The sequence below is a fragment of the Sylvia atricapilla genome, chromosome Z (genome assembly GCF_009819655.1).
Source record: "Sylvia atricapilla isolate bSylAtr1 chromosome Z, bSylAtr1.pri, whole genome shotgun sequence".
Taxonomy (NCBI): domain Eukaryota; kingdom Metazoa; phylum Chordata; class Aves; order Passeriformes; family Sylviidae; genus Sylvia; species Sylvia atricapilla.
The window spans coordinates 87358864-87379629 of NC_089174.1; the positions used below are offsets into that span (position 1 = coordinate 87358864).

Consider the following 20766-nt stretch of genomic DNA (forward strand, 5'->3'; position numbering starts at 1 on the left):
TTATCTTCAGCACACCATATCCTCTTTATACAACTTTAAGACGTCTTGCTGTAATCGTGCAGACAGTATCATGCTGCCTGTAGTCTGCAGCTGCTGAAAGTTTAGAGAGTTTTGAGCTGCAAGTCCTCTGCTCTCCAAACTCCTGCATGACTAGAAAATGTGAGGAGAGAACAGAAGAGGAAGGAATAGGTACTGGGAAGGATTTCAGTTCAACAGTTACAATTACTTTCCTCTATGGGCATACATCTGGCAATCTCCTGTAATTAAAAGCAAATCAAACCAGAAACTCTGCAAATTATTAGACACAATAATATGTTATTCACTGCATCCAGAGGCTTAGCACCTTGCTCAGCCCTCCCTTCCAGTATTTTGCACCCAGTGATCAAGTGTGGCTTCAAATATTACTCAGTTCTGCAAATATTGACTAGAAGACAGATAAACATTTGTAATGCTTCAAGTTTTTTCTAACAGAAGCTTATCTCTCCATACGAACATTAAAACTATTATCAGATGCAGAAAAAATTAACAACTGTTTCCCAAAGTCATACACCAGGGAGAGTCACACTGGTAATAGCTATTTATCCACAGCAATTTTCACCTGTTTTCTTCTAAAATGTTTCCTTACAGAAGGGGAAGGTTGCTGTGAAGAAAACAGTTAGCAGCTGAAAACAACACACATTTAGATACAGACAGGGAATAATGAATGCCTGCTCTTTACTTACTTAAAAACGATTCCCTATAATCATTAATAGGCTGGTGATAGGAGTCAGAGAAAAGAAAAAGGATTGTTTGATGATGAAGATTAGGTTTTGCTCCCCTAAAAGGCAGGTTTCCAAGAAGGAGCAGTCAAGAGAAGCTCACATTGTCCTCCCTTTTCGGGGTAAAAGATGTGTCACAGTTTGGGAATTCTTTACCAGAAATCTCAAAAGCCCTCTGATTCTCTTGAGTTAAAGGTGTGTGGAAAGGATTGATAAATAAACCATAGGGCTGGAACTAAATGACTTCTAAGGTCCCTTCTAACCCAAACCACTCCGTGCTTCTATGTCACCACAGCGCAGTTCCAAAAAAACAGCCGGGAAAAACCCACCGCTTTAAAACCAACTGATAAGACGCGATGAATATTTTCCACTTCTGAAGAGCAAAAAGAGATCACATAACCACGTGTAACTGTCTTTGCAGGCACGTGCCACTCACCAGGTCTATATTCTGCATGATGTCCTGGAAGGAGGGGTGAGTCCGGAACTGCTCGAACAGATCGCGCTTGTAGAGCAGAGCGTACACCAGGTTGGGGTTGTGGTGGAGGGAGTTGGTCAGGCAGGAGTTGATGATCTCCAGCATCATTCGAATCACTTCCTCGATCACGTTCAGGTCTTGTGCCTTAAGGAAAGGAGTAAAAGGTCAGCGTGCCCTTTTCTATTTTAAAATATTGAGTAATTAGGGCAGCGCACAGGTAATTATTACTAACAAAGCTGTTAGTTGGTAATATCTCCATGGTGAGCAAATCTGGCGTCCATGTGTCTGAAAAGGAATCTCTTTTCTCAAGTAATCACCAAAATTTTAATTGAAATGCATCATTCTAGTACTCAGCCTCATAGCTTGATTCTCCCAACAGGAGCCACGACATAAAACATTATCATATTGTAATCAGCCTCATTCATAAGGGTTAAGTGAACACAGTCTTTTCAACCCTTCCTTTTCTAAGTAATAGCACTTCAGCATATAATTAATTTATTATATTTTCTGTTGAGCCCCTGTGCAGGAAAGAGGGATAGGGAAAAGATACAAAAAATAACAGAGTAATAAAAAACAGTGGGTGAAAGAGAAAAGCAAAGGCAGGAGAAGGAAAACCGACTGCATCAAGCATCACTGCACCTTGAATATCTGTCACTGTTACCAGACATTTCCCCTTTGACTATTTTTTAAGATTATTTTCTTGGCATTGAAGAACACTTGTAATAAATGAAAAAAAAGGAATCTCCTTTTGTAGTGCACTAAGCCTTTACACTAAGATAAACTTTAGAGCTTTTCATTTTGTCAGTACATTTGACAACTCAAACTTCCTAAGCTGAGCAAGCTGGCATGTGAATTCCTGCCAGCTGTCTGGATTTCCCTCCTTGAGCTCCACACCAGGATATCTCCAATATGGTTATTCCAACTGCACAGCTGTCTGTCCTACCCTGGAATAAGGTAAGAAAAGGGACACTTCTACCTTGTTTGTATCATTTAGGCTGTCTCCATCACATCAAACACTGGACTGTGAGACTTCATAGGTCTGGCAAGAACGTGAACCATACTAAACCAGCTTGAGATTTTCTGCTGGGTATGAACAATGAAACCACCGACACCTCCTTTTGCTGACTGCCCATAAAGTTCATTTTCTGAGTTATCAGAAGGCACTTAAGTTCTTCATAAAAAGGCAGCACTTACAACAGCATTTTGCTGGCCTGTCATTCAATCTGCACACAGTTATTTTCCACTATTAAGTAGCACAGTACAAATTGTCATGTGGCAGGTGTATGCTCTCACCAAGGCAGAAGAGAACACAGGAATTTTCATTATCTGGTTTAGACTCGTGAAGAGCAAAATTCTTTGCTACCACTTTGCTCTGGCCGCTTTCAATGTAACGCAAGGTGCATTTCTTCCTAGAAGTGTAGATCACAGAACCTCAGAGTGGTTTGGGTTGGAAGAAACCTTAAAGCTCGGCCAGTTTCACCCCTGCCATGTGCAGGGACACATTCCACTGTCCCAGGGTGCTCCCAGCCCTGTCCAGCCTGGTCTGGGACACTGCCAGGGATCCAGGGGCAGCCACAGCTGCTCTGGGCACCCTGTGCCAGGGCCTCCCCACCCTCACAGCCACCAATTCCTTCCCCAGATCCCAGCTGGCCCTGCCCAGCTGGCCCTGGGAAGCCATTCCCGCCTTGTCCCATCTCTCCATCCCTTGTCCCAAATCCCTTCCCGAGATGAGGCCCTGCAGAAGACAGCACCATTTCCCTAACCTGCTCCTCCATTTCTTCTGTGACACTGAGGACCACGGAGAAATGGGATCCCACCACTGCTCCCACACTTCAGTCTGGTTATCCCCAACTCTTGTCCTCTACAGGTCCCAGGGAGATTTGAGTGGAAGCTTTTTGGAGCTCTTGTTTGAAGAGGAATATCTCATGCATGCATTCCAGTAAAACTCCTTCTTCAGCAATGATGCCTGACAGTGAAGGTTACAGGTTTTCTTTTGAATGTGAGTATCTCCTATTTTTAATGACTTTGCCACCTAAATTAGCATTGTAGTGCAGCTAACAATGATGGCAGGAATCCTTATGAAGCTGATTGCTGTCAATGGGATCACAGCCTTCTACGACAGAAATAATCTCTATTTTCAAAATGCAGGTGGTTCCTCTGCCTAGTTACCTAGTTATTGTGCTACGAAACAGCATCCCAGGTAGGTGTTGTGAAGAGTATGTAATGGAAAATATCAGACAAAAATAGAAATAACTGCTTCAGCTGGAATCTGAAGAAAAAATCCAGACCTAACTCACCCGGGGAATGGTGCTTGTCTATCAACTCAGATTTACTGCAGAATATTCTGTATTGTGGTGTATTTTTAAAAGCTCTGAGAACTGGCAAACTTCTGCCCCCAGTGCAACAGGGTGAGTTAGTGACCAAGACATTATTCTAAAGTATAGACTACACGACTTTCACAGAAATGTTATGATTCTGCAGCGAGATCTATCCAGTTACCAGAAAGGTAACAAACAACTCAACTACTTTTCAAAAACTAAATGTGTTTTTATTAAAAAGCGTTCAGCTTAAACTGCAGGCATACAGCTAATTGAAACAGAATATATTGCTCACCACCTTCTAACAGGTTGGAGACTCTGCTAGTGGTCAACTTCAAACAATGAAAAGGTTCAGAAGTTATTGCAGATGAATTAAATTTAACGTTTTTAATAGCTGATGGACAGAATGAACCATCTGTACTTCAGCTACCACACTGCAGGTGCAAAATCTGGGACCCTCCTGAACAAAAACAGGCGATTTAGTGAAGATTTTTACTCACAACTGACTACACGAGAAAGAATTTATAAGAAGACCAATCTCCATAAAAGACAGAGAAATGGCACTGAATCCCTGTACTGCACATACATACCAGGAAAACTGTCTGCTCCTATAATTAGAGATTGAATCATTCCTCAGGGTTTAAAAGTTTTCAAAACAAAGGAAAAAACAAGCATAAATCCAAGGTCAGTGTTTGGATGAGACAATGGAGAAATGTTGATAAAATATCATGTGGTTTTGTTGTTCTGTATCATCAGTATCAAGCTACAGCCCCACTGCACCCAGACATGGTATCAAGACAGGTATAAATAAAGTTACATTAACATTTTGTTGTTGCATTTTATCACCCTCTGTATTACTTTCAGAGCAGCTGAACACAGCTGAAATGCTGGATGTATGTGGCCAAGGCAAGGACTAACACATCATCCTCAGCAGCTTTGTAAGACCATTTATTTTTACTGGATTAGCTGTTACATGAAAAGTAAAATCACATATTGATTTGTGAAACGAAGACATGCTTCAATCTATTGAACAGTACATTTAAAGGAGAGGAGTCAGAAGTTTCCTGTTGCTTACAACTGACAAATTCAGTGTGGCACTCACATTTAAAATTACCACAATATTCCTCAACAAAACGGGGCTCAGACAATGCCTCTGTCAACATCGACGTGTATCAGTCCTCCCTCACTTTTTTTTGGTCGGTTGTTGGTGGTTTTTTTGGTGGTTTGTTGTTGTTGTTTGGTGTTTTTTTGGGATTTTTTGTTTGGTTGGTTGGGGGGGTTTTTTATTTTTTTTTTGGGGGGGGAGGTTTTTTGGGTTTTTTGTTTGGTTGGTTGGTTTGGGTGGGTTTGGTTTTTTTTTGTTGTTGTTTTGTTTTTTGTTTTTTGGTTTTTTTGTTTATTCCCATTGAAATACTTATAACCATCATTAAAAAGCAAAGTGGCAGCTAAAAACTTGGTACCAACAGTGTGAGACTGGAATCATGCCTGCAAAAGGGATGGGAAGGTAGGCACAGCCTTCACTTTACTGTGGGTAATTCTAGGTAGTTACATCATGTTCCTTCTCAGAGGGGAAATTAAATGTGGTGTTTTTGAGCAAAGATTCTAACTTTTAAGGCAAAAAGATAGATGTTTGGTCATGTTCTAGATGCGTAAGGGATAAACAAGGCAGTGACACATAAAAAACAGCCAGATACATGTCTGGGTAGTCTTTTGTTAAAAGGAAAAAACAAATAATCATGCCAGAGAAAAGAGAATGGAAATAAGCTGAGAGGATGCAGGGGAAAACACAATGAATGAGAACATTATCTGGGGAAAAACAATTTGAGTTTGATAAACACTATCAAGGAACACACAAAAGTTCAAAGGAAAATGATGGGCAGAGTTGGATGTTCCTGGATCTGACCATCTTGGAATATTGCTGCCTTCTTTACTGCAATACAGTTAATAATTAGCATGGTATCCTCCTGGGCAAACACTTCCACAGAACTCAATACTTACATCTTGATATGTAAAACCACTTGAAAAGTATATGGCTTTTAAATACCAGGAGAAGTCAAGCAGCCTAACCACAAAACCCCAGGCATTTGCTCACAGTTCAGTTCATTACAGACATATTTACCCATCAAAAAAAAAAAAAAACAAAAACAAAAACAAATCACTGTTAGCAGAGGATGCAAAAACTCCATGTCACCAAAAACCCATTTAATTTATGGTGCCCCATCTCGTTGTTCTCACAATGGAACATTCTGAGTGCTTATCCTTTTAATTCAATTTGATATTGAATTTATTTTAATTATTGTGACTATGAAGAACTGATTAAAAAAGTTCTATCATGAATGAATGCAAATCTCCACCCTCTAAATGTTACCAGTTCTGAGGAGATAAAGGGAGGCATGTCTTGTGTAATTCAGCTTGATGTTGCATAACCATCCCTTGTGGTTCGTAGAGTCTGATATAAACAGAGACCAAATTATTCATTATTACTCTGTTTTCTTTCCTCCAAAGTTAGTTGATATGGAAAATAATGGCAGGTTGAAAAATCAGAATTTTGGCGGCTTGTGATGCTATGAAATGGCATCAATAAGCAAAGGTGGGCATGAGTTTCTCTTTTTCCCTTCCATGATGAAATTAGCTCCTTGATTAGTCCATTTTTTGACCTTCAGTCCTGAGTCCAGGCTGGAAGTCAAGCACTGCTGTTTTCCAGACTGTTACCCAAGGTATTGAACAGCACGGATGGAGACAGATTTCTTAATGATATTTTGCATTTTTGATCATTAACCTGGGAAGATATGCTGCACACACAGCTGGCACAGGTTTCTCAAAGAAGCTGTGATTGCCACATCCATGGAATTTTCCAAGGCCAGGTTGGACAGGGACCCTGGGATAGTGGGAGCTGTTCCTGTTCATGGCAGGGGTGGGACAAGATCAGCTCCAGGGTTCTTTCCAACTCACATCATTCAGGGATTCTATTCCATGATTCTAAGGAGCACCAGTGAACAAACTTAAGCCTCATACCATGTCCACATGATAATTACATACTTCAGACTATGTATTACAGACATGATTATGTGTTTTTTTATTGCAAGCTGAAATTCACTTCAATGCAATGATTTGGTTTTCCTCCCTTTTATCTAGATGCACAGTAAACCTCAATCCAAAACAATGAATAATTGTAAGCCTAAAGCAGTCTCCTTTCTAACTTTTTAAAAAATTGGAGATCTAGCAGAGCAACTTTTCCTTTGTGGTGAGTTCCATATGAATGGTGTTATGTACCATATGACAATAGGTACAGACACCCAGGTCACTTGTGTACACTAAAAAAAGCCACATTTCTCACTGTGCATTCACATCACAGCAATTTTCCAGCTAAATTATACTTTCAGCTAAATAACTGCTAATTATATAGTTAGCACAATAAGCAGGAAGAAGCTTATCTGCCTAAAAAAAGCAAAACCTGAGCAAGGGATTGGTAAGGGAGTATGCTACAACTGCACAATGTAAATAGGGTAAAAGAAAACAAAAGGACAACACACTGTGCTGAAGTCTTAATTCAAAGAAACCTGATGAAATAAAGTGAAAATGTCACATGTAATTGCAAAAGGAACACTTGATGGAAATGCAAGCTGACAAAAAAAAAAACATGTCCAAACACAATTCTAATCTTAACTGCTTATGACAATGAATGGCTTTTAGTGACTGGGAACTTGCTGCCAGTAATAAAATGCTTTGACATTTGAATTTTTAAAAGTGCAAGTTGCTTTGTGTCAAAGCTTGGTGGCTTTAGCTCATTCTGACCAACACTGCTGGTCCCTCTCCAGCGGAGCCAAGAATGCACACAGTGTGCAAAAGCTGTGAAGCAACTACTTGAAATAGCTGGACATGATGTAATAATTTCCTTCCCAGGAACTCCAAAAGTCACAGAAGGAAAACCATCTTGGACTCACCACTCTCCTTGCTAGTTCTGAGTGACCCCTTAAGGACATCTGCTCCCTTTGCCTCTCTTTCCAACTCAGAAAATCCCAGGACAGTTTTGGGTGGGAAAGGATCTTGAAGCTCATCTCATTCCACCCCCTGCCATGGGCTTCATTTTAGCTTCCTTATGGGAAATAGGAAGGTGCTGACAAAGAGCCAGGTACTGTCCAGCATGTGATAATGGAGATGCTTTTAAGAAATTATTTTTAAGTCTATGTTAAGGATCTGAATTTTTATTTTGTTACTTCATATATAATTAAAAAAATTATATTTATATCTCAAACCTCATCATTTTACCAATTAACATTAATCATAATAGGAATGGTATTTCAAATGTTTCTTACACTGTGAAAGACTTTCTAGAGGTAAAGACTCACAGAATGGTTTGGGTTGGAAGAGACCTCAAGGTTCATCTTGGGGTTCCTTCCCCTGCCATGGGCAGGGACACCTCTTCCAGGCTGCTCCAAGCCTATCCAACCTGGCCTTGGACAATTCCAGGGATCATGGGGTAGCTGCTCTGGGCACCCTGTGCCAGGGCCTCCCCACCCTCACAGCCACCAATTCCTTCCCCAGATCCCAGCTGGCTCTGCCCTCTGGCCCTGGGAAGCCATTCCCACTCCATGCCTTGTCCCAAGTCCCCCTCCAGTTCTCCTGGAGCCTCTTTAGGTACTGGAATGTCAGGGAGGGCTGCACCATGTCTGTGTCACTGCATCCACACTGTGGGACCACTCATCATCTTCAGAGATGAGGCTGAAGGCCCCACAGAGATGAAGGAATAGAGAAAAGGTGATGGTGGAGGTTGAACAGGCAACTGTAATTGTGGCTGTTCCCCATGCTGAGCCCCTGTCCATGATGACTCACTGTAGCTCTTCATCTGTAATATTTTTCAGTGAGATTCAACAATTTGCGAACATAAATTATAAAAAATTATAGTCATAAACAACTGCTTCCTTCATGACGCAGATATGACTATAAAGGCAATTTTGTCAGCAATGGAAGAGAAAGAAGCATACATACCCTGCACAATTAACAGATATCAAAAGGACTAAGAATGCCAAATTAACCCCAAACAGATAAGTTCTGCAATTTTTTTTTTACTAGGGAGAAACTGGCAGGAAAAATTTGGTAAACTGTTCCAGATCCATAAGCTGCAGCCACATAAAGTATAGCTGAACAGACAGTTTCAGTTCATCTTACATCACACTTTTTTTATCTGGCTTTGTACATTCTGAAGAACACTTCAGTGAATTGTGCTTTTGGACATTCAGTAGTTACTACTTCTGTCTGTAACGCAGCTATTCCAGATTCCAGGGTGGTACTCCTCAATCTTTTGTGAGGAATAGACAGTAGACACTCCAGAGAATTACACCTTGATAACATAATTTATCAGCATCCATAATTGTAGTGATGTAAATTTCCCTTTTGTCTTTATAGGGGAATACCTATAGTTAAATGTTTTCAAATAATCTACTTTATTTTTAGTTAGTTTAAGAGAAGCATATGTATCTTGTTTGTATTAGCTTTGGGGAGCTTCCAAGAGAGCTGTCTGAATTTCCTGCACTTTCAGCAGAAAATAAAACCTTCAACAAAATAAACTCACTCTGCCAAAGGAGTGGAAGAACGGAGAGGAATGAAGGAAGCTCACAAGAAAGCTGTTCTTACCCTCAGTGAGCAAAGCAACTTCAAAGCCAAGCCTTTGGTGACCAGAATCTTATCTTTATCTCTTTTACTGGCAATACTCTTTGGCTGTTCTGTGTCAAGCTCAGACAACTTTTGGTAAAGTAGGTATTACGTGAAAAAATGCAGGGCCTATTGTGATCATAACCTCAAGAATTAACCCTGGCATCGCTGCTTAGAAATGAGAGCAGAGCTGTCACCCCAGCACAGAGTTTGTTGCCAGACACTTTGCTAAATAAGCTGTCTGTCCTGACACTCTTCCTCTGCCTTCCTGAGTGACTGGCAAGCTGAGAGTGCAGGTTTTCGGCCACGTCGAGCCAGCCCATGCAGGAACACATTTCCATGAGGAACACGGCATTTCCAGCCCCTATCCCAATGCCAACACCCACCACAACAGGGCTACACCAGAGGAAATGCCACTGTGTGTCCTGTCCCAGAGGGAAAGGCCCAGGAGCATGGAAAACACACCACAGGACACCTGCCAAGGCAGCAAGCCCAGCTGCTTTCATGCTCCAAAAGCCTGTTTTCCCAGCTTAAACTGGCACGGGAAGTAATGAGCCATTTCTGGGGACACGAATATAACCCTGGGAAGGTGCAGATCTCCTGGTCACCCCTTCACTTCTTCTTCCATCTACGCCCTTCCTGTCTTTGAAATTACAATTCTAATAAAGCACTTCACTTCCAAATATTCTAACTTACCCTCCACCTCCTTCAAAGTCAGGCTCCAGAATGAATGAAAAATTACTATAAAATTGCTCAGGTTTCCTCAGTGCTTTATTGATACTTAGTGATGCTTCATCTCATAGTCCTGGGTCCTTTTATCTGTTTACTGAGAATTTTGCAACTCCCAGAATCAAAGAATCCCAAAACAGTATGGTTTGGAAGGTTTATTGGGAGGGAAACCGTCTACTGCACCAGGTTGGTCCAAACCTCCCCACGAATCAAATCAAATAAACTGATTTTCACCCCAACTAGCTTAGAAAATGTAAATTACTCTGGAAGACATCTACTCAAGGTCAAGCTCCAGAGGCTGGTCTAAACCCACCAAGAAGCTCCAGGATAAGGGGATCCACCACAATGCCCAAAATACCTGACAGTCAGGGAACTCAAACACTCCCAGGACAGTATTTCCAAACCACACGCAACACTGACAACAGAATGCAAATGGTATTTAGTAAAACTGAACCAAACCATTGTCCAAGATCCCACACAACCTGGGAAGCAAATGCTACTAGAAGATGACAACATTCCTACTAAGAAAATTAAAACTGTTAATTTCCATTTAGTCATATTGTGCTTGAAATACTAATGACGTTTTCCTGCTGTTTTCTTGCTGTAAGGAGACGAAGATTTCTCTGTTTCTCCATGAAACTAAGCAGTATTCCCTGGAGGTATGGGAAGATTTTGCTTAGTTTGACTGGTAGAACAAGAAAGAGCAAGTCCCATACACAACCCCAACTCCACCATACAAAGGTAAATAGATCATCGTGATACAGGCTTTAATTAACAGAACCAATCCACCTTGAGGAGAGTTCAAGGACTTTAAAGACATTCCTCCAGTGAAAAAGTTTCAGATTCCAGCCCTACGCAATCAGCTTAGCTGCAAAATGTCACCAGCAAAACTGTTTGGAGAAGTTGCACAGCAACAAGTGCTACAAGAACTGAAGCTTTGATAATTATCATGGAATGACAACCATCACAGGAGAGTTTGGGTTGGAAGGGAGAGCGACCACCTTGCTCTACTCCCCTGGCATAGGAAGGGACAACTTCCATTAGACCAGGTTAATCCAAGCCCTGTCCAGCCTGGCCTGGGACACTGCCAGGGATCCAGGGGCAGCCACAGCTGCTCTGGGCACCCTGTGCCAGGGCCTCCCCACCCTCACAGCCACCAATTCCTTCCCCAGATCCCAGCTGGCCCTGCCCTCTGGCACTGGGAAGCCATTCCCTGTGTCCTGTCCCTTCATTCCTTGTAGGCTCCCATCATGAGCAACTCAGGTCTTACGTAAGACAAAGTTTCTAATTTATGCATTAAACCTGACAGCAGTTACTAACAGCAGTGTAAATAGCACCTAATGAAATCTGTAAACCCTCGAGTATATCTTAGAGATGATTTCTGATGACCCTCTTTGAAGTAAGTAACTGGTTCTCCAAAAAGGAACAAAGTCAACAATTTTGTAGGAGGATGCAGTCGCTACACAGATATTCCTCGTTGTGTTTCAGTCATAGTAAACTCCAAATTTAAGCGCCTTTACTTATTTTAATGCTTCTTTGGAATGGGCTCTTACTCTTTTTATCCTATGTGATGTTAACTGAAGTACAGAAATTCATATTTTTATCACGAAGAATAAGATGGCAAAACATTACATCTTGCAAATGGCCACAAAAAACCACCAATTAGCAGTTTAAACCAATTTTCTTCATGTTTTCCCATCACACCTCCCAAACTTTACTACATACACTACATTACTCTATTGTAATTTATTCACCAATTTATCCACCAATACCCTATCACCCCAGCATCATCTCTGACTATATTATCCAATATTTGCTTCATCCTTGATATTATGCTTAGCAGTAACAATTGTGCCACTCTCTGCAAAAGTATATATACAACTATTAGGGTATTTCCTGTGAACTTGAAAAGTCACTTGACAAAACCACACAGTAATTACAGATTGCACCAATCCTGGAGTCAGCTCTGGGCCCCTCAGGACAAGAGACCCCGAGGGGCTGGAGCGTGTCCAGGGCAGGGAACGGAGCTGGGGAAGGGGCTGGAGCCCCAGGAGAGGCTGAGGGAGCTGGGAAAGGGGCTGAGCCTGGAGAAAAGGAGGCTCAGGGGGGACCTTGTGGCTCTGCACAAGTCCCTGACAGGAGGGGACAGCCGGGGGGGTCGGGCTGTGCTCCCAGGGAACAGGGACAGGAGGAGAGGGAACGGCTCAGGATGGGCCAGGGCAGGGGCAGGGTGGATACTGGGCAAATTCCTTCATGGAAAGGGCTCTCCTGCCCTGGCACAGCTGCCCAGGGCAGTGGTGGAGTCTCCATCCCTGGAGGGATTTAAATGCCATGTGGATGTGGCACTTGGGGACATGGGATAGTGGCAGCCGGGGCAGTGCTGGGGGAATGGTTGGGCTCTATGACTTTTCCAACCCAAACTCGAGAGGGCTTTTCCAAAGCAAATGATCCTACAGTTCTACGGCTTTGCAAACCCACCTTAGGCCTCAAAGCAATTTTAATTGAGATGGTATCAGAACAAACTGAATACACACTGAGCAAAGCTGAATACCCCTGACTAAAGCTGTTAACTTCACAGAAGCTGAACTGGGAAGTTCTCATCTGGTTCCTCACCCACCAGATCCTGTGGTTCAGCATCTCTGTTATGACACAGCAAACCATCAATTCTTTGGAACCGTTCTCTTGCACTGAAAGTACCAATCTGAATAATTTTGACACTACCCAAGAGAAAAAACTCCACACGCAAGACTGTATAATCCAAACCCTCAGTACAAACAAAGACTGCATGGAGTTTCCATGATTTCCATACTATCCAAGCAGAAGATTTTCCGGTCCTGATGACACACAGGATGTCAGTGGGAAAAGTCAGGGCTCCTCTCTACCCAGCAGCCAAAAGATTCTGTATTCCTGCCCTGGGGTGAAAACTGCTATTGAAATTTCTGTGAGCAGCATAAGAAAGTCATACGGGGTTGGCAGACGTATCCATCATTACAATTTTGGGAATGCCAAGGAGGCAAGGGAATGGTGTTACTGCTACGGCCACACCCTGCCCCTGCTTCCACACAGCAAGCCTCCTGCTCTGCTCAAACGCCAAAAATCACTGCAAACAGACACTGAGATGGGTAACACAACAACAGAAAATCACCACAAAACAGAAAAAACCCCTCTTGACTGCCTCGTGACAGTATTAGGCCTGTTTAAAAACAGTAATTACAACAAAGGGTGATTTAACCTGTTACTGTTCATACAGAAGGTTACACTGTGCACACGGTGAAGTTTTTATAATGGTTCAGTATTAAATAACAACAGCGCAAGATAAAAAATGTCAAGTCCTAGATAGGAGACAGTTGACAAGGGGTTATGGTAGGAAATTCCCAAACTGCTGTGAGCAGGAATACACTGCTTTACAGCTATTATCTTATACCAGAGCTGAAGATAAATCATGGAAAATGCTTTTATTTCTTATGATACATTAAAAGATAGCAGCATGGTTAAAGAAGTAATTCTTTATGACACCACTCAGCACACATACTGTATTCATTCTTTCAGTGGTGTTAAATATTTTGAAAATTAAAAGGAATAGCTTAACAAAGATGTGTGAAGCCTATCAGAAAAATCACATTATTGAGCTTCGAAGTGATTTCAGTATAAGGAGGTAAGTTCTTCTAAAATATTAGAAAATGTAAGAAAATGATTTTGTTATTCTCTTACCTTACCTGCCAGTAAAAGTATCATTAATTCTATTAACCTGGGCCTGAAAAACCTCTATGAAAAAATTCCAAGAACTGCTCTCCCAAGCTGAATGAAATTGTAAGGAGATGAGACACGGCTTTCTGAGAGCTGACAGCAAAACAACCAAATAAATGGGGTAACTTTTAGATCAAATCTCTTCTCACTAGATTCCATCTTATTTTTGAAAGACATTTGGACAGAAAGACACTGCATCAGTTCTGATAAACACAGAAGTTGCTGACCATTGCTCTGCTGAATGTTCTGGAAGCAGGGAGCAGCTCCAGCCTGAATGCCAAAAAATGAACCTTTAACTGAGATGTGGAAAACCCAAAACTCACAGAAAATAATTGCAGAAGTCCGTGTACACAGGCACTTGTTCCAAAATGAACTATGAGCAACAGATGGTATTTTCTCAAATTTTGAGGCGAAATGCTCTTGATAGAAACATGTAAAAGCTCCATTATACAACTAAATAAAATTTCCTGGGGTTTTTATGAAGTCTGGTCTATTTTGAGACCAAAGTTAATTTTTTGTTGCCTGCTTCATAAAGCACAGCAGTGACAGACAGGGACAGGATGAGAGATTACTGCTGAAAGAGAGTGAAACACCTGGATATGTTGAACACCCATCCCAGAGTCCCTCAACTCTTCCTCACCAAAATCCTGTTTGTGATTATAACTGGTTACCTATAATTTACAGTGAGTTTTCTAATAAACTTTAATCAACCTACCGCATGTTGACATGGCTAATTTATTGCAGAAAAAATAATTTTATATATCAGAAAAACTCCATGAAGCTTTTTTCCCATGGGAATGCAACATGACTCCTCCTATTGACTCGATTTTATGAAATCAAAGAAGATTAGTGTTGGAATGGGAAAACTTATCATTATTTTTCAGGTAACTTTTTTCTGGCTGCACTGAGCAAGCATCTGATTTCTCTGTGAGTGCTCCGAATTATCTGCTGGTGAGCAGATGAAATACCTGCTTCTGGGAACTGCAACATCCATTTTCTCCTCAGTTTATCTGGGGAGAACAGATATACTTCAGATAATTAGTCCTATTGCAGAGAATAAGGCAAATTGAACCTGCGGTGTTACAATACATCTTATTTTCTCTAGAACAGGATGGCTGTTTTTTGTTACTAGCCAACATTATCTTTGAGGTCAAGGGTTTGGGTTAGCACACACACAAATGCTGGAGTGGAGCAGGCTCTGTACACATAGTACCAGCTCGACAGCAACAAAAAAAATTACATTGGAACACAGTGTCTTTGGAGAATATGTCATTCAGTAGGGAGCCACAGCTCGGGCTACAGCCTGAATATGAACAAGAGCAGCTCTGGAAGAGCTCCACCACATTCCAATAATATATCTGAAGGGCAATTGGAGGAAAAAAAAAAAAAAAAAAAAAAAGGTATCTTACATGTCTCAACTTTGTTTCAGAGAAGTGAAGGCAATCAGACATCTCCCAAAAGTGCTGGGGATAACAAATACAGGAGGATTAAACAATGGCAATGTATTAGAGGCTCTTCTCCCCAGAGCCTTCTCTTCCCCAGGCTGAACACTCCTAGTTCTCTGCCTCAACCTCAGAGATTGTTAAGAATTGCTAGGTTTTGTCCAAACTCTGGGTTATTGTTTCTATAATTAACCAATTCTGTGGAAGAATTCCTATTCATAAAAGCTGATTTAGCATATGAAATATTCAATTTATCCCATTAATTCACTTAGTTCCTAATCAACAAAGAAATGAGAAAATTAGGAGAAATAGCTGATTATGTGAAAGGGAATTTAAAGTTTATCTTTTCAATTACACCTGTGAAAAACATTAGGGCAGTCCAATAAAAACGAGTAACAGACTCTCATAAATTTCTATTTCTTCTAAATACACTCCCTAGACTTTCTGTGAGGTTTTTCAGAAAGATATGTCACAGAGAACAAGAATCCCCTCCTGTCAATGGCGATAAACAAAATGTAAATTCTCCCTTCTACATTTCTTTAATGCTGCTTTCAGGCCAGGTGATGAGGAAATCAGTTTTCAGTAAGTGCCTTATTTTGCTCCATGTGATACTTCATATGAGCAGCAGAGTGGAGCCAACCCTTTCTTCAAAACCCACTTTTGGTTTTGAATTTCTGTCTATATTAGTAATTTTTCTTCTCCGAACCTTTTTCTTATTCACTTCATACGAAGACTGTCTTTTAATACAGTTGACTCATTCCCTTTAAAACACTCTCCTTTCCCTCATTCCATCATTCAGTCTCCTGGCCACCCACACTGCCAATCAGCAGCAGTTGCATAACATTACAGGTAATATTAACAACAGCCATCAGTGGGAGAATTGCCCTCAGCGTGACACTGTGAAATGCTGCTCAGGGGGACAAGACCTCTCCAAGAAGAAAAAAAAAAGTTGTGAACTGATCAGATTAACTTGCTTCAGGAACACGGACACAGTTTGGAATGAATGTGGCTCTGCAGAGGTAGAAAATGGCCCCGTATCAACATTTTATAGAATTACAGAGTTGTTTAGGTTGGAAAAGACGGCCAAGATGGGAGTCCAACCATTCCCCAGCACTGCCAAGGCCACCACTGACCCATGTCCCCAAGTGTCACATCCACATGGCTTTTAAATGCCCCCAGGGATGGGGACTCCAGCAATGCCCTGGGCAGCTCTGCCAGGGATTGACAGACCTTTAGGAATTTCCCCCAATATCCACCCTGTCCCTCCCCTGGCCCATCCTGAGCCGTTCCCTCTCCTCCTGTCCCTGTTCCCTGGGAGCACAGCCCGACCCCCCCGGCTGTCCCCTCCTGTCAGGGACTTGTGCAGAGCCACAAGGTCCCCCCTGAGCCTCCTTTTCTCCAGGCTCAGCCCCTTTCCCAGCTCCCTCAGCCTCTCCTGGGGCTCCAGCCCCTTCCCCAGCTCCGTTCCCTGCCCTGGACACGCTCCAGCCCCTCGGGGTCTCTTGTCCTGAGGGGCCCAGAGCTGACTCCAGCACTGGAGGTGTGGATGTTTCAGTTCAAACAGGTTTGAACGTCCACAAGTGAGTAACTGCTTCCATTATTTTATCCAATGTGAAGCACACCATCTTCCCCTTACGGAATGTTACTCAAAATCACTGGGTCTTGGTTTATAACAGAAATAATAGAAAGCCTAATTTCTATTATTCTCTTTGTTTTTTTTCCAGTGCCAAGTCACAGATATCTGCAATGAAGGAATCTAAAGATCTTTGTTTGTTTACTCTTTCAATAACTTCTTAGTACCCTTGGATAGAAACGGATGGCTTTTTTTTTCTAAACAACAACCAAAAATTTACGAAACCCTCACTGGTTTGTCTGTAAATGTCCCTGAAAAATATGAAGAGGAGAAATTGTAAATGGAAGGTACAACATGTTCCGCCAATATCTCACAGAGAAAAAGCAGCACACAGAAATTCCAATTCCAATTAGATATTTAGTACCAAACAGCCTAAAAGGTTTGGTACATACTTTCTTCCTCATCCATTTCCTCTACTTTATATGGCTGCATGTTTAAAAAAACAATTACTGGGATGTTTATAACATATGGTCACATACTTATGGTTTTTAGGCACTACATTTTTCAATCAAAACCTTGCGTTAGGAACACCAGAAAATTGTTTTAATGCATTGTTGAAATAGATTGCTGTTATAAAAATAAATCCCACTCTTTGGAGAGCTACTGCATTAGGTTGTTCTGTTTGTCTGTGGACGTCTGACCAAGATGAACCATCCAGGTGAATAATTGGTTTCTGAGAAACCCTGAACAACCCACTCATATGAAAAAGGCAGCAGGAAAAGCACCTAACGACCAAACCAGCACACAGGGTGCTTTGGGGATCAGTACTGTTCCTTTTTCATCCAAACACTTCAATACTTACCATTAGTGTGAATAAAACAAATGGTGGTTTACATGGCAGTAATAAACAGTTTCATAGAGAGGCTTATGAGGGCTTTATCTTAATAACGTATCAAATTTTCTACCTTCAGCTACACCTAAGACCTTTCTAAAATCCCAGCACTCCAAGGCCTCTACTTTTCTCAGATGCAACCCAATTAGTTGTGCAGGAGAAAAATCAGCATACAAAATTCTCCTGTTTAACTTACGGAGGTGCAAAGGAATTCCAAGATCTCCTCCATTTACAAGACAAGCTCTTAAAACTTCTTCAGTTTAATCATCTTTTCTTTTAAGGACACTCGTTTAAGCAGTCTTCTCAAAAAACAAAGGGTTTGAGTACAGAATTTGAACAAATAGTTTAATTTATACCCTCTACTGCAAAATAATGGCAACGTCCTAAAGCTCTAGAACAATTAAAGAATAAGTAAAAAATTATGATGTTTATGTTTGGTTTACTTCAAATGTTACGAGCAAAACAAGGAATTTTGAAATTGCTTTAGCAAGTGCTTACACTGCTAATATCAAAAGTTTTTTTACTTTTTTATTCTCCTGCCTCATAAACCTGAAGAATGAAATCTTTTCAATCAGATGTCCATGAGATGCTACTGCCACAGTAAATGTTCTTTCTTTCGAAACAAATTAGTTTTCATCCTTATTTTCCAAAATAATGAGAATTTTTAAGTGAAATAAGGCTTAACACCATCTATGTAACACAAATAGCAGACACCAATAAGGGTTTTGTAAAAGTCCTGGATGATGAAAGATCATCACTTTTTGAAGAACATCATCTTGATGTTCTTCAACATATTTGTCTACAAATCTTTCAACCACAAGCAATGTATTTGTAAAGACACAATAATGCAAAAACCAGCTGCAAATAACTATTAGTACTTCATAGTAACATACATAAGTTTAAACAGACTGAACTTCACCAACGTCTTTTTCACAGGACTTCAGGATAGTTCTTCTGTTTAAGCATAATTTATGCAGCATTTTCTCATTAAAGTTTCAATTAATTTAAAGGAAAGAACTGATTACAAACTCAGGCAGAACTGCAGAATTCAGCTATTACTCAATAGAAAAGCTTGCTTCAGATTTGGGTTAGGTTGGTTATTTCAGTCTATTCTGAAATAGCTATTTTTTTGTGATATAAAAATAGGGGGATTAGGTAGGAGTAATATTCTATAAAATATAATTCATCTGGAGGAGGGTATGACTAATATTTAGAAAAAGTATTTATAGGCCCTCTGCTCAATACTGGAGACAGGCAAACCCAAGAATAACCTGATATTGAATATGTTACTTCATCAGTCATCAAGTCAGAGTAATCAAAAAGAAGGTATTATAGGGCAAAACAAGGTGACTCTCCTATTAAGTGCAACTTAAACAACTAAAATCCACATACCATACAAAACCCATCCTTTCAGTAAACAGCACCCTAATAAAGAATTTCTTGTATAATCACGTCTTCAGTTTGTTCCTCTAGACAACATGAGAAACTAAAAATTCACACACAAAAATGAAGTTTTTTAGACCATTAATGATGCATGGCTAAGGCACTAAAAAAACAAAAAACCTTTCTGAGTCTGCTGATGAAATGGAAATGGAAAACATTTTGAAATGGAAGAAAAAGACAAAAAAACTCCACTGAAGAGACCTAGGCAGTGCTTTGGATGCTAAGTAGGTGGTTTCTGAATTTTAAAACAAGATTATGACAAAAAAAAAAAAAAAATTAAACAAACCCCAACAAAACAAAACTACCTTAGCTTTTGTTCTTCACCCCAGTATTTGACAAATATGGACATATCTCAGTCAAGAGTCTTGATTTAATTTGGCAAAAGTTTCCCATTCTGCCAACAGTGTATCCAGTTCTACATATTTTGTGCGTTCTTAGCAGTTACCACTGACTACCAGCTGAACAACATTAATTGCATCACACTAACTCTATTATGGCAGACCAGTTTACTTGGAAGTAGGTTTAATTTAATTTCTGCATCATTACTGGAGTCATCATATGATTGTGGGGAAGACTTCCCATTTCTTCGTGATAACACACGTTTATAGAAGAACACTTCTATGTGACGGAAGAGCTCTGCATTAAACTGTTCTTTAGATAATTAAAAAAAAATCAGATAGAGCTGCAGGACACCTAACGTCATGTTAGATATGTAAGCACAGAACACATTATAAGACCTGGTGAACAAAGAGGTCTAGCCCACTCCAAATGGCTCTATAATTCATAGAATCATACAATCCTAGAATGATTTGGGCTGGAAAGGTTCACAGATCATCTCATTCTAACCCCCCCAAAACATCACAACATTTATTCAAAAGTCAAATTGTTCACATCAATAGGGAATGAAATAATTGTTTGCTACATATTGGATTAAAAATTAACTTCTCTGCACTGACTCTAGATCATTAACAGATTTTAGATCTGTTCCATCATATTTAAAAGACAGCAAATAGTGCAGTTCACGGACCTGATTTTACCTGCTCTTTAGCAATTTCAAGTGTATAAGATAAATACGGCCCTTAACAAAAAAATAAAAACTCTTAATTACAACAGACAATTTCTTCTTAGGAAGTAAATGACGCAGGGGAACCTTTTTACATCTATTGATGTGCAGGGGGGAGACTGGGCTGGTTCTCTCTTGGGGGAACTCAAACGAAGGACTATTTATGAAGTTCTTGGAGCTTTGAATATAATCAAATGTAATAACAAGATATAAGCTCCCACCCCCCCAATTTCTTTTTTTTTTTTTTTTTTTTGTTGAAACCACTTTTGTAATACTGGTTTTTAATAACCCCCATAATGGCCAAATTAGAAGGACCCCAACTGAAGTCATTCATCCCACATAAAACAAACATTGCTTTTTCTTCTTAGCTTTGTTTTACAAGCTACATTACTTCCAGATGACGCTTGAGGGGCCTAGGAGTTTCAAGAGTTAGATGGTTAAACAGACAGCTGCTTTCTATTTACCATATAAATCAGGGAAAAATCAAAGAAGAATCTAAATATTAGAATTCATTTAGCCCATTATGGAGCACAAACTGAGGGGGAAAAGAAAATAATACAGAAATCTCATCATCCAGATGCAAAGTTTAATTCTGGTTATTAAGATGAGAGAAAAACTCATCAACATTTGCAGAATTCCAGCCCTCCATGAGAGCCAGCTTTGCACAGTGGGTA

General features: G+C 40.5%; 1 protein-coding gene across 2 annotated transcripts in view; it reads right to left on the reverse strand.

Annotated features, from left to right (window-relative positions):
- DYM (dymeclin) overlaps window positions 1-20766 on the reverse strand; it is a 209873-nt gene that overhangs the window by 41157 nt on the left and 147950 nt on the right. For both annotated transcript variants that reach the window (XM_066339695.1, XM_066339696.1), the window contains one exon: window positions 1195-1377. In XM_066339695.1, coding sequence (XP_066195792.1) covers window positions 1195-1377 — 183 coding nt within the window. The remainder of the gene's footprint in view (window positions 1-1194; window positions 1378-20766) is intronic.